General features: G+C 39.4%; 1 protein-coding gene across 4 annotated transcripts in view; it reads right to left on the bottom strand.

The window, feature by feature from the left end:
* The window catches only part of Itch (itchy E3 ubiquitin protein ligase), an 80143-nt gene that overhangs the window by 2622 nt on the left and 61087 nt on the right, over positions 1-16434 (bottom strand). For all 4 annotated transcript variants that reach the window (XM_090352199.1, XM_090352198.1, XM_090352197.1 and 1 more), the window contains 10 exons: positions 14222-14294; positions 12332-12403; positions 9877-9965; positions 6606-6765; positions 6050-6183; positions 5640-5780; positions 3376-3496; positions 2831-2935; positions 2070-2166; positions 943-1015 (listed from right to left, as the gene is read on the bottom strand). In XM_090352199.1, the coding sequence (XP_090208325.1) occupies positions 943-1015; positions 2070-2166; positions 2831-2935; positions 3376-3496; positions 5640-5780; positions 6050-6183; positions 6606-6765; positions 9877-9965; positions 12332-12403; positions 14222-14294 (1065 nt within the window). The remainder of the gene's footprint in view (positions 1-942; positions 1016-2069; positions 2167-2830; positions 2936-3375; positions 3497-5639; positions 5781-6049; positions 6184-6605; positions 6766-9876; positions 9966-12331; positions 12404-14221; positions 14295-16434) is intronic.

Below are 16434 nucleotides of genomic sequence, written 5' to 3'. Positions count from 1 at the left end.
AGACTCCCTAGCAAATAATCCATCAATTATACTTTTGGGTATATAACCTCCAAAACTGAAAGTAGGGAGATCAAGTAAGTATTTGTACTTCTATGTTAATAGCATCAGTATTCAATATAGGCAAAAACTGTAAATAAGCCAAATGTCCATTGACAGATGAATATATAAACAAAATGTGATATAGCCACATAATAAATACACTCCAAAGCTGGGTGCTGGTGGCTTATGCCTGTAACCCTAGCTACTGAGGAGGCTGAGATCTGAAGATATAGGTTCAAAGATAGCTCAAGAATGAAAGTCCATGAGATTCTTATCTCCGATTAACCACCAGAAAACTGGAAGTGGTGCTATGGCTCAAGTGGTAGAGTGCTAGCCTTGAGCTGAAGAGCTCATGGAGAGCTCCTGAAACCCTTTACTCCCCCAAATTTCCAGGTTTAAAAAGGAAAAATTTAGGGGCCAATATTTTGGCCTAGTGGTAGAGCTCTAGCCTTGAGAAAGCCTTGAGTTCAAGCCCCAGGACTGGGGGGGAAAATAAATAAATAAATAAATAAATAAGTAAATAAATAAATAAATAAATTCAGAGCAAAAAGACCAAAGCTGGAAACATTACACTATCTAGCTTCAGAATATACTACAAAGCTAAGGTATAACTCAGCTTTAGAGCTAGCACAAGATCTTGGGTTCACTTCCACATACTATGGGGGCTCATTTTAAATACTGCAAAATAATACAAAACACCTCACAAAGTGATAGTTAATCAAATCAGCATGATACTGGTATAAAAGACACATAACTCAAAGGAAAAAAATAGCTCTAGCCTTGAGCAAAAAAAGCTCTGAGACAGTGCCCAGGCCCTAAGTACTACATTTTTAATGTGCTTTAAGTTGCTAGAAAATAAATGGAGAAAAGGCTATTTTCTCTTTTCTTTCTGATTTTGCTTACCAGGTATGACTCCTGGGTAACCAATTTTCTTTCCCAACTTTTTCAATGCAGAATTTCTGTGGTCCATTGCTCCCTAAAATGTAATACAAATCATTAACAGTTTTTTGGTTCAAAACTTCTTAAATCATGCTCCCCAGCACAGGAGCACCAGCATTACCAAGTCATTATTGCAAGTTTTTCCTATCTCCAGGCTCCCCCCTCATTTAAAATCAAATCCTCATAAAATGCAGCATTAGCAAGTTTCTGCTCTTCTAAGTTTACACAACTTTCAAATTATCATTTAGCTTTTGAAGTCTTTGTTAGGCTGGTTCTAAATCCTGTATCCAAAATCACCTGCTTAGATTTTTCTTTTTTGGGGGGTGGGGGTGGGAGTGGATGGACCAGTCCTAGGGCTTGAACTCAGGCCTGGGCACTGTCCTTGGACACTCTGCTCAAGGCAAGTGTTCTGCCACTTGAGCTACAGTGCCACTTCAGCTTTTTCTGTGTATGTGGTACCAGGGAATCAAACCCAGGGCTTTGTGCTAGCTAGACAAGCACTCTACCACTAGGCCACACTCCAAGCCCAGATTTCTCTCTTTTTTTTTTTTTTTGGTCCGTCGTGGGGCTTGAACTCTGGGCCTGAGCACTGTTCCCTGAGCTCTTCAGCTCAAAGCTAGGGTGCTACCACTTGAGCCATAGCACCACTTCCAGTTTTCTGGTGGTTAATTGGAGATAAGAGTCTCATGGACTTTCGGCTGGCTTTGAACCACGATCCTGAGATCTTAGCCTCTTGAGTAGTTCGGATTACAGGTGTGAGGCACTGGTGCCCAGCCAAATTTCTCTATTTTTGACTGCTTCACCTGAACTAAAGTCAGTCTTTCACAAGTTTTTTTTTTTGGTTGGTTGTTTTGTTTTTGTCAGTCCTGGCTTGGATTCAGGGCCTAAGCACTGTCCTTGAGCTTTCTCAAGGCTAGAGCTCTACTACTAGAGCCACAGTACAACTTCCAGCTTTTTCTATACATGTGAATTGAATCCTGGTCTTCGAAGGTACACGCTAGACAAGCACTCAATAATTACGCTAATCTCCTGGGCTCTAACAGCAGTACAAGAAAGAACTCTCTGTATAAGAAAAGTGACACTAGACATACCCATGAGGTCAGCAAATCCTCCTACTGGCAATCGGCAGGTTCCAGTAACAAATTGCAGAAGTCTCATTCTCTTTTCATTATCAATTTCTTTAACAAACTGTTAAAAATCACATTTAAAGATATATAGGTCATATATTAAATTTAGCGCACTAAACAAGAAAGAAAAGGGATAATTTCAAATAATAAATGAATGTCTAGGTTCAGACCCAATTTGATTCAGCTAAGTTTTTTTTCCCCCTATGAAGAATGATTTCACAAGCTGGGGTGAGGTGGCTCCCACCTGTAATCCTAGCTATTCTGGAGGCTGACATCTAAGGATCAAGGTTCAAAGCCAGCTCAGGCACAAAAGGATCTGAAACTCTTATCCCCAGTTAACCTCTAGAAAAGGAAGTAGGGCTTGGCTCAAGGGTAGGGTGGAAGCCTTGAACTGAAGAGCTCAGAGACAGTGCCCAGGCCGAGTTCAAGCCCCATGACCCACCAAAAATTTTTTTAAAAAAGAAAGAAAACAGTTTAAAGTGGGCTGGGAGTTTGGCCTTCTGGTAGAGGGCTTGCCTAGCATTCACAAAGACCTAGTTCGATTCCTTGATACCATACACATAGAAAAGACAGAAGTAGTGCTGTGGCTCAAGTGGTAGAGCACTAGCCTTAAGGTTAACCCAAGGATAGTACTCAGGCTCTTAATTCACGCCCCAGGACTGGCAAAAAAAAAAAAAAAAAAGAAAAAAAAATTAAAGTAACTAAATGAACAAATTATAACAAACCTGCCAAAACCACATGATTTGTTTGCTTGTCCTAGTATAATGACGATAGATTGCATGTCTTTGCCAGTCACTCAAATCAATCTCTTGCATTCCACATAAAAGTACCTTCAAAGATGAAAAAAACCAAATAATTTATTTGGGGAACTGTATTAAAAATGACTAACATATATATAAGAAAAATGTGAAATACGGCTTTGAAAAAATACTAATTAGTGAGCTTTGGCTTGTAAATTGTATATCAAGAATTTTATCTACATTATTTAGAAAAGCAAATTCTTATGCATGGTGTTAAGCACACAAATCTTCAGAGAATTAAGTCCTATAATTACAGAGAAGCCTTAATAGCAAATATTTTTTCCTTAAAGACTGACTGTGGCATAGATCATTATTTACTCATGGAGGATATTTCCCAACATCTTGCCAACATAAAAACTATTGCCACAACAAAGAAAATTGAAAGCACACATCTGAGGTATTATTTGCTATCATGCTGCAGAATTATAGATGCATACACATATACACATAGACACAGACAAAGCCATTACCTCTAATTCCTTTGCATCGAAGTACTGTAAATACTGCTGGGGAAGAATTTCATTAAAGCCCTCAAAGAAAGCTTGTGTCTGTTCTTCAACCCCTCGAGACAATCTCCATTCAGCTACCATTCTGGCAGAAAAATATAAAAAAAGCTATCAGAAACTTTAGAATATACTTTAAATTCTGGATATGAATTTTAAAAATTTACCATTGTGAAAGTATTATGAACTATATATCCTGAAATATATACAAAATAAAATATAACATAGAACTCTTTTTTGTTGTTGTTCGTCATGGGGCTTGAATTTAGGCCCTGAGCACTAAAGTCTGTAAGTCTCTTCTCTCCAATTAACCACCAGAAAACTGGAAGTGGTGCTGGGGCTCAAGGAGTAGGGTGGTTGCTGTCAGCTGAAGATCTCAGGGATAAAGCTAAGGCCCAGAATTCAAGACCCAAAACTGACAAAAAAAAAAAAAAAAAGCTTGGGGCTGGGAGTTTGGCCTAGTGGTTAAAGTGCTTGCCTAGCATGCACGAAGACCCGGGTTTGATTCCTCGGTACCACATACATAGAAAAAAGCCAGAAGTAGTGGTTAGGCTCAAGTGGTAGAGCTCTAACCTTGAGAAAGTCCAAGGACAGTGCTCAGGCTCTGAGCTGAAGCCCAGGACTGGCAAAAAAAAAAGCTTAAGGACAGTGCCCAGGCCCTGAGTTTAAGCCCCATAACAACAAAAAACCATTGTAATTATAACCTGACTCCTAGAAATGATTTCCTTTGTATAACTACTTAATAAAATAAAAACAAATAAAAGAGAAAAAAAATTTAAGCATTATACTTCAAATATTTGATGATCAAGGAGGAACACTATTTTCTATGAAGAACACTAGAAAAGATAAAATTAAATAATGAAAAACATCAAAATTTGTGAGATACAGAAAAAGTGGTGCTTAATTGTTTTAAATACTTAAAGTTAATGCTTTATATTTAAACAGAAGGCATAGTTCAAGTGGTAAAATGTTTAGCATGCTTGTGAGGCTCTAAGTTCAGCATTTTCTTTTTTGCCAGTTCTGGGGCTTGAAGTAGGGGTCTGAGCACTGTCCTTGGACAGAGCTCTACCACTTGAGCCACAGCACCTCTGCTGGCTTTTTCTATGTATGTGGTGCTGAGGAATCAAACCCAGGTCTTTGTGCATGCTAGGCAAGCATTCTTAGCACTAGGCCAAACTCCTGGTCCCTCAGCATTTTCAGTAACATAAGGCAGAATGGTTATAGAACTGGAAATTTTGAGAAATGATATAAAATGACTTCTATCCTCTAAAACTGATACTTTGAACCTGGCACTGGTGGCTCACACTTGTAATCCTAGCTAGTCAGGAGGCTGAGATCTGAAGATCACAGTTCAAAGCCAGCCTGGGCACAAAAGCCCGTGAGACTCTTATCTCCAATTAACTACCAGAAAACAGTAGTGCTATGGCTCACAGAGCTAGTGCACTAGCCTTGACCTGAAGAACTCAAGGACAGCACCTAGGACCAGAGTTCAAGTCCCACGACTGACCAAAAACAAAAACAACAACCAAAAAATTCCCCCAAAACCCAACAACAACAACAAACCCACCACTCAGACTTTGGGGCTGTAACTAGAAGGAAAAAGGTAAGTGCCTATATGCAATACTGACTAGTACAAAAGCAAATATATTACTGTTTATTCTGTGTGCCAGTATTGAGGCTTGAACTTAGCCTCTAAGTCTCTTTCACGTTTTCTGCTCACATTTAGTGATATATATATATATATATATATACACATACAATACACACACACACACACACACACACACACATATATATATATATATACACCTCTAGTCCATAGATAGCACTCACTGTTCCTGAGCTTATTTTTGCTCAAGGCTAGCATTATACCACTGGAACCCCAGTCCACTTCTGACTTTCTGTTTATATGGTACTGAGGAATCAAATCCAGGGCTTTATGTATGATAGGCAAGCACTTTACCACTAAGTCACATTCCCAGCCCAAATATTATTATTATTATTATTATTTATTTTTTTTTGCCAGTCCTGGGCTTGAGCTCAGGGCCTGAGCACTGTCCTTGGACTTTCTCAAGGCCTGAGCCACAGCACCACGTCTGGCTTTTTTCTATGTATGTGGTACCGAGGAATCGAACCCGGGTCTTCATGCATGCTAGGCAAGCACTTTAACCACTAGGCCAAATTCCCAGCTCCCCAAATATTATTTTTTAAGTGTTGCTCATTATTCCTACCTTATATATTCCTCTTTGTTTTCTTCTGTTACAAGAATATTGCCACCATTGGGTTTCAAATCATGGCTCTTAATTTCACCTAAAATTTCTTTATCCACAGAGAAGTACATTTCCAAACCACATTCTTCAATATTGTTCTCTCTGTATAAATGAAACCATCATTATTTACCTCCTAATTCAACCATAAAAGTTTAATTTTAAAGTATCTCAACTTAATTAGCTATAAGCTATAACACCAAAGTAAGTGCAACAGCATGCTCTAACATCATTATTATTACATAAGATCTTGGGTATACTTCTATAACCAAGCAATTCAACAGTTTAGATGTCCCGATTAATTTCAATAAACATAATATGCCTACAGTTTGGGTCCGTAGACCACATTTTAGTGAATGTAAACGGAAACTTACTTAACCCAGATGAGAGAATTGTAAAATTCTGGATCAATAGATTCTAAATCTTTAAGTCCCACTGGTTTGTTCAAGATACGTTTATAGAACGGTAAGGAAAAACCCGTGTCTATGAATTTTCCATGGAATAGAGCCTACACAGAAAAGGAACAATATTAACACAATTATATAAATGCATTTCATTTCAAAACATTACAATTTTCATTTAAAAACATTCCATAAGCTGGACGTGGTAGTTCATGCCTATAATCCTTGCTACTCAGGAGGCTGAGATTTGAGGGCCACAGTTCAAAGCCAGCCCAGGCACTAAAGAATGTGAGACTTTATCTACAACTAACACCAGAAAAGGGGAAGTAGGGCCGTGGCTCAAGGGGTAGGGTGGTAACCTTGAGCTGAAGAGCTCAGGGACAGTGCCCAGGCCCAGAGTTCAAACCCCATGGACTCACAAAATAAATAACTAAATAAATAAAACAAAAACACTTCCATAATATTTTTTATGGCACATATAAGATAATTTAATATCACTGAATTAGCACAGTCCTGTATCAGCACTTACCATGGCAATAAACCTGCCAATAAAGCGAAAATATTTCAGATGATCAGGATTGATGTAAGACGCGGGGTTTATCTGCAAGCAGTAGTTATCCTTCCCTGCGTATTCAAACAGGCAATACATGGGGTTCAACACTTCATGTGACAAAAGAAAGAACCATTCTCTGAAATTAAAAGAAAACTTAGAATGAAAAACCTTATAAATAACCATCCTAACAAATCAAAGATCGGTACCACCAAGATCTTGGGAATCTACATACCTCAGCTGGTGAGTTTTCTATTCTATTGACTTTTATTACTCTGAAAATTCACATAATATTTACTACTTGCTTATTATCTTTCAAAGAACCTAAGACCATCATTTACTTTTAAAAAAAGGATCCTTATACTTTCCGGTTATAATTGCAATTAGTACATACTTCAATTTCAGAACATTAAAATATGAACATTTAAAATTTTTAATTGGTGGAACATGCACATTTATAACTTACTATTGGGCTAGAGTTGCTGAAATAATTTAAAATTCCATTTATTACTGAGTACACAGTGATATTCAACAAGTGGCATTACTCCCTCTATCTCAGATAAATATGAAAACCTTTAAATTTCAGAGGCAATAAAGCATTTAGTTATTTAATTTCAGCCACACAATCACTAAAAAAAATTTTTTTTGTCCGTCATGGGGCTTGAACTCTGGGTCTGGGTATTGTCCCTGAGCCACAACACCACTTCCTAGAAAATGTTTTAAGAAACTCTAATTCAGATGTTCTGAAAATATCCATGCTTTTTTGGGGGGGCAGGGGGGGTTCAGTTGTGGGATTTCAACTCTTGGACTGGGCACCATACCTGAGCTCTTCAGGTCAAGGCTACTGCCCTGCCCCTTGAGCCACAGCATTACTTCCAGTTTTCTGGTGGTTAACTGGAGATAAGGGTTTCATAGACTTTCGTGGCTGGGCTGGCTTTGAACCAAGATCCTTACATCTCAGCCTCCTGAGTAGCTAGGATTGCAGGTATGTGCCCTGGCACCCGGCCATCCACACATTTTAACATGAGGCTGTGGTCATTGTTACATGGGAGAATCTGGTAGGATGGATCTGGTCCAATACTTCCAGTCTGTGTCCTAGATCTTTTTTTTCTATTAGTTGAATCATCTCTGCTGACAATTCTGCTTATACTTTAATACTGCTAGGCAGTTTTCTGATTAGGAATGAATGAGTGTTCTCTTCTCTCTTTCCCACCTTCCCCCCACCTTTTTTTTTGCCACGCCTGGGGCTTGAACCCAGAGCCTGGGCACTGTCCTTGGACATGTTTTTCTCAAGGCTCACACTCTGCCACTTCACAGCACCACTTCTGGACTTTTCTATGTATGTGGTACTGAGGAATGGAATCCAGGGCTTTATGCACACTAGTCAAGCACTCTACCACTAGGTCACACCCCCAGCCCCAGGAATGAATGAGTACTTTCTCTTGAATTATCTTTAACTTATACAAAACTAAATATATCTACCTAATATTTATTACTGTATTTCATTTATTTTTGTCAGTACTAGGACTTGATCTCAGGACCTCATACATTGGGTCAGCTTGCTCACCATGTTGGCACTCTACCATTTGAGCCATGCCTCTAGTCTTTATATGTACTATTTATCTTTGATTATACCATACATTTTCAAAGTAACATGAATTTTACAACAAAATATAATGAATAAGTATTAAAATATAGACACCAGTGAACACACAAATACTCGGATTCTGAACCAGATCATTAAAAACACACATTAATATTTCTACTCTTCATATTAATCCTAGAAGGATATACTATTATTCTTTTTTTTTCCCGACATTTGTGGGACTTGAACTCTGGGCGCTGTACCTGAGCTCTTTAGCTCAAGGCTAGGGCTCTACTACTTGAGCCACAGTGCCACGTCCAGTTTTCTGGTGGGTTAACTGGAGATAAAGAGTCTCACAAACTTTCTTGCTCAAGCTGGCCTTAAACCTTGATGCTCGGATCTCAGCCTTCTGAGAAGCTAGGATTACATGAGTAAACCACTGGCATTCTTCTTCTTATTATTCTTATTTCACAAATCAAGACATTTGCCTATGAGTTGGATGCTGTTAGATCAAGCCTATAATCCTAGCTACTTAAGAAGCTGAGCACTAAGGATCATAGTTCAAAGCCAACCAGGCAAACAAGTCCAAAAGGCTCATTTCCATTTAATTAGTAAAAAGCCAGACATGAAGGTCTGGCCCAAGAATGCTAGCCTTGAGGAAAACAAACAAACAAAAACCTAAGCAACATTGAAAGGCTTTAAGTTCAATTCCAAGTATGGATGCATATATGCACACATGTGCACATACACATAAACATATACACAGTATTTGCTTTTCCAACACTGCTGTTAAATTTCTTAACTCGTGTGACATACTGTTATGGAATAAGCAAAGCTATATTTTTGCTTCAGGCTGTCTTCTAAGGTCTGACTTGCAGCTCTAAAATGAAAAAAGAATTAAGACTGACTTTTAATTACATTATTTTTTTTCCCCAGTCGTGGGACTTAAACTCTGGGCCTGGACGCTGTCCTTGAACTCTTCAGCTCAAGGCTACTGCCCTACCCTTGAGCCACAGCCCCACTTCTGGTTTTCTAGTGGTTAATTGGAGGTAAGAGTCTTACAGTCTTTAGTGCCCAGGCTAGCTTTGAACTGAGATCCTCAGATCTCAGCCTCCTGAGTAGCTAGGATTACAGGTGTGAGCCACTGAGCCCGGCTGAAACTTTGATTTATATAGCCTTCTATAGTCTTCTAGTAGATTATAACTGAGTTGGTAACTGAGCCACAATTATCTTTATCAGGACTCTGGAGAGGCCCTAATCAGTATAGGGTCTTAGGTGCTCTGTGAAGTAGATATGATATGGTTGAAACAGTGCTTACTAATTAACAATACTGTGTACAGTTGTTATGATGCAAATTTTGTATCTAGCTATAACTTAATACACCCTAGGTCAGTCTGTAACTCTCTTCACTAACTATAAAATTCTATTTTACAGAGTTATTCTCAGGACAAACAGTATAGGTGAAATCAATTAGTATTTCCTTAGGAAAAAAGAAGTTGCTGAATTGTTTGTTGAAATTCTGTAGCTCCAGGATAGTAAGCTTAATCATTTGCTACAATTCATTTTCTTGAAATATAAAATTGAGAAAATAGTACTTGCAAGCAAAGTGTAATGATACCTTTGGAAGAAAGGAACTAAGTTCTGAGTATTCATATTTATCACTACCTTGCTACACCTCCATAATCTAAACCTTCTTCTCCTGGAAAAATCACCCACAAACGTCTTCGCAGATCTTGGGGACTGAAGCTCATTATCTATAAAATAAAGAGAATTGATGAAAGCGATTTTCAAAACACCATTCTACCGTTCCCAAATTACACATTTTTTGCATTATATAGCATTATATAACTTAAATTTCCCATGACAGAACGTTAATGAGAATATTAACACCGCACATAGAAAATGAATTAAAGTTTCAAAAATGTTATGTATTTATACATTTTTATATACCCTCTACTTTTTTCATTTTGATAAATATTTTATTTGATTAGAAGTACAGAGCCATTGTATAAAGGTACAATATTCTCATATCTAATAGGTATTTGACAAAGGAAAAATGTCACAGCAATAAAACTATCTTTAAGTAATTCTCTGTATGAAATGCTTAGTATTCAGGAAAAAGCTTTTCTGCTATTTATCTCAATGTTCTATGTTAACAAAAGCTATTCTTTCCAAAGTGATTTAATCCAACAGGAAGAAATAGGATGCTAATTTTTATATCAAATTCATTACCTTTAAGAGCTCAAATCATTCCCTAAAGTTATTTTTCCTATTATTTATTTTTTTTGTTGGTCATGGGGCTTAAACGCAGGGCCTGGGTTCTGTTTCTAAACTCTTCAGCTCAAGGCTAGTGCTCTATCTCTTGAGCTACAGTATCACTTCTACCACTTTTGGGTTTCTGGTGGTTAACTGGAGTGGAGTCTCAGTGCCCAGCTGGCTTTGAACGTTGATCCTCAGATCTCAGCCTCCTGAGTAGCATGAGCCAACAGCACCTGGCTATTTTTCCTATTATTAATGACCAGCTAAAATTTAGTAGCTAACTACTGTCAACTATCTCAATCTCCTTTCCCTTGGCATCTAGGCTTCTTGGAGCCATTGTAGTATTATAGGTGCTGTGGGGGAGAGGAGGAGAGCTGGGCTCAACTTAGGAGGCTGAGTTCTCAGGATTGTGGTTCAAAGCCAGCCCAGGCAGTTAAGTTCCTGAGAATCTTATCTGCAAATAACCACCAGAAAACCAAAAGTGGCACCATGGCTCAAAGTGGTATAGTACTAGTCTTGAGCAAAAAAGCTCAGGGGAAGTGCTTAGGGCAACTATGTTTAAGTCCCATGACAAAACAAAACAAAACAAAAACCTACTTCCATATCTTGCCACACTAGTCAGGTTTGTTTTTTTTTTGTTTGGGGGGGGTCAGTCATGGGGCTTGAACTCTGCCTGGGTGCTGTCCCTGAGCTCTTCAGCTCAAGGTTATTACACTACCCTTGAGCCAAGCCCCACTTCCCATTTTCTAGAGGTTAATTGGAGATAAGAGTCTCAAGTCCTTTTGTGCTTGGGCTGGCTTTGAACCTTGATGCTCAGATCTCAACCTCCTGAGTAGCTAGGATCACAGGCCTGAGCCACCATGCCCCGCTAGTCAGATGATTTTAATGACATTTTTCCCCCACAGGCTTTTATCTTCAATTTTGTAATACCACATACTCAGAAAAAAGCTTGAAGTGGCACTGTGGCTCAAATGGCAGAGCACTAGCCTTGAGCAAAGTGTCCAAGGACACTTGCCCCAGAACTGGCAAAAATAAAAAAAAAAGGTTTAACTATGAGTTGAGTGTCTCCTGCTGAATTCTGAGGATGGTAGTTCAAAGCCAGTCAATGCAGTTAAGTTTGTGAGATACTTATCTCCAAATAAACCAGAAGTGATAATGTGGCTCAAAGTGGTAGAATAGTACCCTTGAGCAAAAAAAGGCTCAGGGACAATACCCAGGCCCTGAGTTCAAGCCCCAGAAATGTCCACATGTGCATGTGCTCACATACACACAAAGACACATTTTAACTGGAATAGTAACATGTTTATTGTGAAAATTCAAATACAAAGGTGTAAAAACAACTGTCTTCCTTTTTCCTTTCTACCCATCCTTTAATGCTCATACAGATATTGCCAGAACTTTGCCTATTGACAGTGTATTTGTTTATTCATTCCTACTTGCATAACTATATCAAATAAAAATTTAGCATCTTGGGGCTGGGAGTTTGGCCTAGTGGTAGAGTGCTTGCCTAGCATGCACGAAGACCCGGGTTCAACTCCTCCGTACCACGTACATAGAAAAAAAAAGCCGGAAGTGGTGCTGAGGCTCAAGTGGCAGAGCTCTAGCCTTGAGAAAATCCAAGGACAGTGCTCAGGCCCTGAGCTCAAGCCCAGGACTGGCAAAAAAAAAAAAAAAAAAAAAAAAAAAAAAATTGAAACTCACCAATCAAGTATGTTACTTAAGTACAAATGTTAACCTACAAAGTATGTTACTTAAATACTTTTAAAAAGCACAAAACACATAGGCACATATACACACAAAAAACATTGAATGCTAGGTACTAAGGGAGCTGGCAATGAGACCAGCCTTGATCAGACAGTACCTGTTGAAAGGAATCTTCAAACAATGTCTTCCTTGTCACTGTAATCTTTATATGTTGTGGCATGGCCAGTTGCTGAAATGTAAGAAAGATTTAGCCAATCCTCACCATTAAAATGATCTACCAAAATAACCAAAAAGGTCTGGCTATATAGTGACAGGCTAACAAGTCGGAGCTTCTGAGCTCAAACTCCAGTTGAAGATGGAGCGAGGAGATAAGGGCAAGTTTTACTTACTTTCTTTGAAGAAATAAGCTACAAAAATTCAGTAATACTCACCAACATATTTGTGAGCATGCATGTTAGATTTGATATATGAGAAATGTAAAAAAATAGGATGTCATATTAACAGTGTTTAATGACTCAAGCATTTACTTAATTTTATCAGAAAAAGCTAATTCAATTTTTTCAGTTAATTGCAAGAGTCTGAAGCTTACAAATATTTAATGTATCACCCTAATAAACTCATTTACTTTAGAGTCCATAAAAAAAACTCTTAATTCAAATTTATTTAGATATTAGAAGCAATGGATCACATTTAGAAAAAAAAAGTAGAAGTGAGAATACTGGTATAAAAGAGGTATGGGAAATCTTTATTTTCCATATGAGAATGCAATAAAGAACGTTTGAGGGTCAGGAATGTGGCTCAGTGGTAGAGTACTTGCCTAGCATGCATAAATTCCTGGGTTAAATTCCTCAGTACCACATAAAACAGAAAAAGAAGTAGTGCTATGGCTCAAAATGGTAGAGGGCCAGCCTTGAGCAAAAAAGCTCAGGGACAGCATTTAGGCCTTGAGTTCAAGCACCATGACTGACCAAAACATAGTTACATAAATAAATAAAAAATAGGGCCGGGAGTTTGGCCTAGTGGTTAAAGTGCTTGCCTAGCATGCATGAAGACCCGGGTTCGATTCCTCGGTACCACATACATAGAAAAAAGCCGGAAGTGGTGCTGAGGCTCAAGTGGTAGAGCTCTAGCCTTGAGAAAGTCCAAGGACAGTACTCAGGCCCTGAGCTCAAGCCCAGGACTGGCAAAATAAATAAATAAATAAATAAATAAATAAATAAATAAAAAATACTTTTGGGGCTGTGAGAGTGGCCTAGTGGTTGCCTAGCAGTACCATGTACACAGGAAAACAGGAACTGGTGCTTTGGCTCAAGTGGTAGAGCACTAGCCCTGAGAAAGCTCAAGGACAGGCCCTGAGTTCAAGTCCAGCACTGGTGTGTGTGTGGGAGAACTTTAAAAAAAAAAATTACCGGGCCGGGAGTTTGGTCTAGTGGTTAAAGTGCTTGCCTAACATGCACAAAGACCTGGGTTTGATTCCTTGGTACCACATATATACAAAAAAAAAAAAAAAGCCGGAAGTGGTGCTGAGGCTCAAGTGGTAGAGCTCTAGCCTTGAGAAAGTCTAAGGACAGTGCTCAGGCCCTGAGCTCAAGCCCAGGACTGGCAAAAAAAAAAAAAAAAAAAAAAAAATTACCTTCAAATTGCTATATAAAAGAGTTTTATTTTAACATGTTCATTTATAATGTATCTTACTCACTGTGACTCCTTCCATAATTCTTTCTACCTTCTATTTCATACCCACTGTTGACTCAGGTTTACTAATTTCATTATCGTATGTATATACAGAACATTATTATAACCGTCTTCCCCTACCATTTCTGTCAGCATTCTGCCCCTCTCCTCTGAGTCTCTAACTCTCTCAAATGTTGTTTTAGTAAAGTGGGTTCAAGCTTTATCTTCTGAACAACAGAATACTCAATTATCTAATCAATAAACACATTTCATTGTCCAAAAAATCTGGGAGATTCTAATGCTTTCCTTTTATTGATTTAATTAAATAGCGTTTAACAAAGGAAACAAAGAATAAAGATTCAATTCCAACACTAACCTGACACCAAAATCGAAAGTACTGAACCTTCGCTTTGAAGTCTCGAACATAGGCTATCTGGGGTCCATTGTCTCTGAAGAAGAACATGGTTAATATGACATGTGCAACAACTGCTTGTAAAAGACAATAACAGGGGGCTGGGAGTTTGGCCTAGTGGTAGACTGCTTGCCTAGCATGCATGAAGACCCAGGTTCAATTTCTTGGTACCACATATACATAGAGAAAAAGCCAGAAATAGTGCTGTGGCTCAAGCGGTAGAACTCTAGCCTTGAGAAAGTCCAAGGACAGTGCTCAGGCCCTGAGTTCAAGGCCCAAGACTGGCCAAAAAAAAAAAAAAAAAAAAAAAAAGACAATAATAAAGAAAAGCATGGGTTGGGAGGTTGGCCTAGTATAGAGTACTTCCTAGCATACATGAAGACCTGGGTTCGAGTCCTCGGTAACACATACATAGAAAAAAAGCTAGAAGTGGTACTGTGGCTCAAGTGGTAGAGCTCTACCCTTGAGTAAACACAAAGACAGTGCTCATTCCCTGAGCCTAAGCACAGGATTGGCAAGAAAGAAAAAGGCGGGGGGGGGGGGGGGGGAGGACTTATTTCAGTACTCAGCAACCAAATAAAACAAACGCCCAACATTTGAAATATGTAAAAACTCAGTGTTAATAAAAAAAAAGTTTTAATAAAAAAGCGAGTCCAAATGCCCAGCAAAGACTTTCCTGATTGCGCTGCCTTTAAGCTTCAAACCTCAAGACTCAGATCTCAGACTCCAGAGTACCTAGGATGGTGTGAACCACCAGTGCCTGGCCTTTAGCAGCTTTGCAAACTGGACCACTATCATTTTATCTCATTTATTTATTTATTTTCATGAACTCAGAGCCTGAGCACTGTCCTTGGGTTTTCCTCAAGGCTAGCATTCTACCACTTAACCCACAGCATCATTTCCAGCTTTTCTATGTATGTAGTAGCAAGGAAATAAATCCAAGTTTTTGTGCATGCTAGGCAAGCACTCCACCAATAGGCCAATATCCCAGCCCATGGACCACAATATTCTTACTTTTTTTTTTTTTTGCAGTCCTGGGACTTGAACTCCAGACCTGAACACTGTCTCTCAGCTTCTACCACTTGAGCTACAATGCCACATCTGGCCTTTTTTGTTTATATGGTACTGGGAAATGGAATCCAAGTTTTTAATGCATGCTAAGTGAGCACTATACAACTAAGCCACAGCCCAGTTTTTTGCCAGTCCTAGGGCTTGAACTCAGGGCCTGGGCACTGTCCCTGGACACTTTTGCTTAAGGCTAGTGCTCTGCCACTTGAGCCACAGAGCCACTTTTGTGGCTTTTTCTGATTATGTGGTAATGAGGAATTGAACCTAGGGCTTTATGCATACTAAGTGAGCACTCTACTACTAGGCTATGCTCCTCCCCGCACCCCATCTCCCCCTGCCTCTTGCTGCTTTTTTTAAACAAGGTGTACCTGTGGCTTAGATGGCTTGTGCATTGAATATCCTCAGAGTAATTGGATTGGGTTGGGTTGAACTGAGAATTGGGTTAGGCTGAAAACCATTAAGAAGTTGGGCCTCCTAAAGTGTCACTAAGCCACGCCACTGGAGGTGTGCCCTTGAAAGGTAATGTGGGTCCCAGGTTGTACTCCTTTCTCTACTCTAGTTCAAGATATGACTGTTTCCTCTTTCATACATTCTTGCCATGATATGCTAGGAGGAAGTGGTGCTCTGGCTCAAGTGAAGAGCTCAGGGACAACAGCCAGGCCCAAAGGTGAAGTCCCACGATCAAAAAACAAAAAAACAAGGAGGCTGGGAGTTTGGCTTAGGGTAGAGTGCTTGCCTAGCATACACGAAGATTCCTCGGTACCACCTACATGGAAAAAAGCCGGAAGTGGTGCTGAGGCTCAAATGGTAGAGCTCTGGCCTTGAGAAGGTCCCAGGACAGTGCTCAAGCCCAGGACTGGCAAAAAAACAAAAACAAAAACTACACAGCCAGTCTTGGGCTTGAGCTCAGGGCCTGAACCCTGTCCTTGGATTTTCACAAGGCTAGAGCTCTACCACCTGAGCCTCAGCACCACTTCCAGCTTTTTCCTATGTATCTGGTACTGAGGAATGGAACCTGTGTCTTCGTGCATGCTAGGCAAGCACTCTACCACTAGGCCAAACTCCCGGCCCAAAGGACCTGAAACTCCCCCCACCTCCCACAGTCCTTG

The sequence above is a fragment of the Megascapheus bottae genome, chromosome 18 (assembly GCF_031878675.1).
Source record: "Megascapheus bottae isolate mThoBot1 chromosome 18, mThoBot2.hap1, whole genome shotgun sequence".
Taxonomy (NCBI): Eukaryota; Metazoa; Chordata; class Mammalia; order Rodentia; family Geomyidae; genus Megascapheus; species Megascapheus bottae.
The sequence above is the reverse complement of the archived record's forward strand: the minus strand, read 5'-3'. Positions and strand labels throughout refer to the sequence as shown.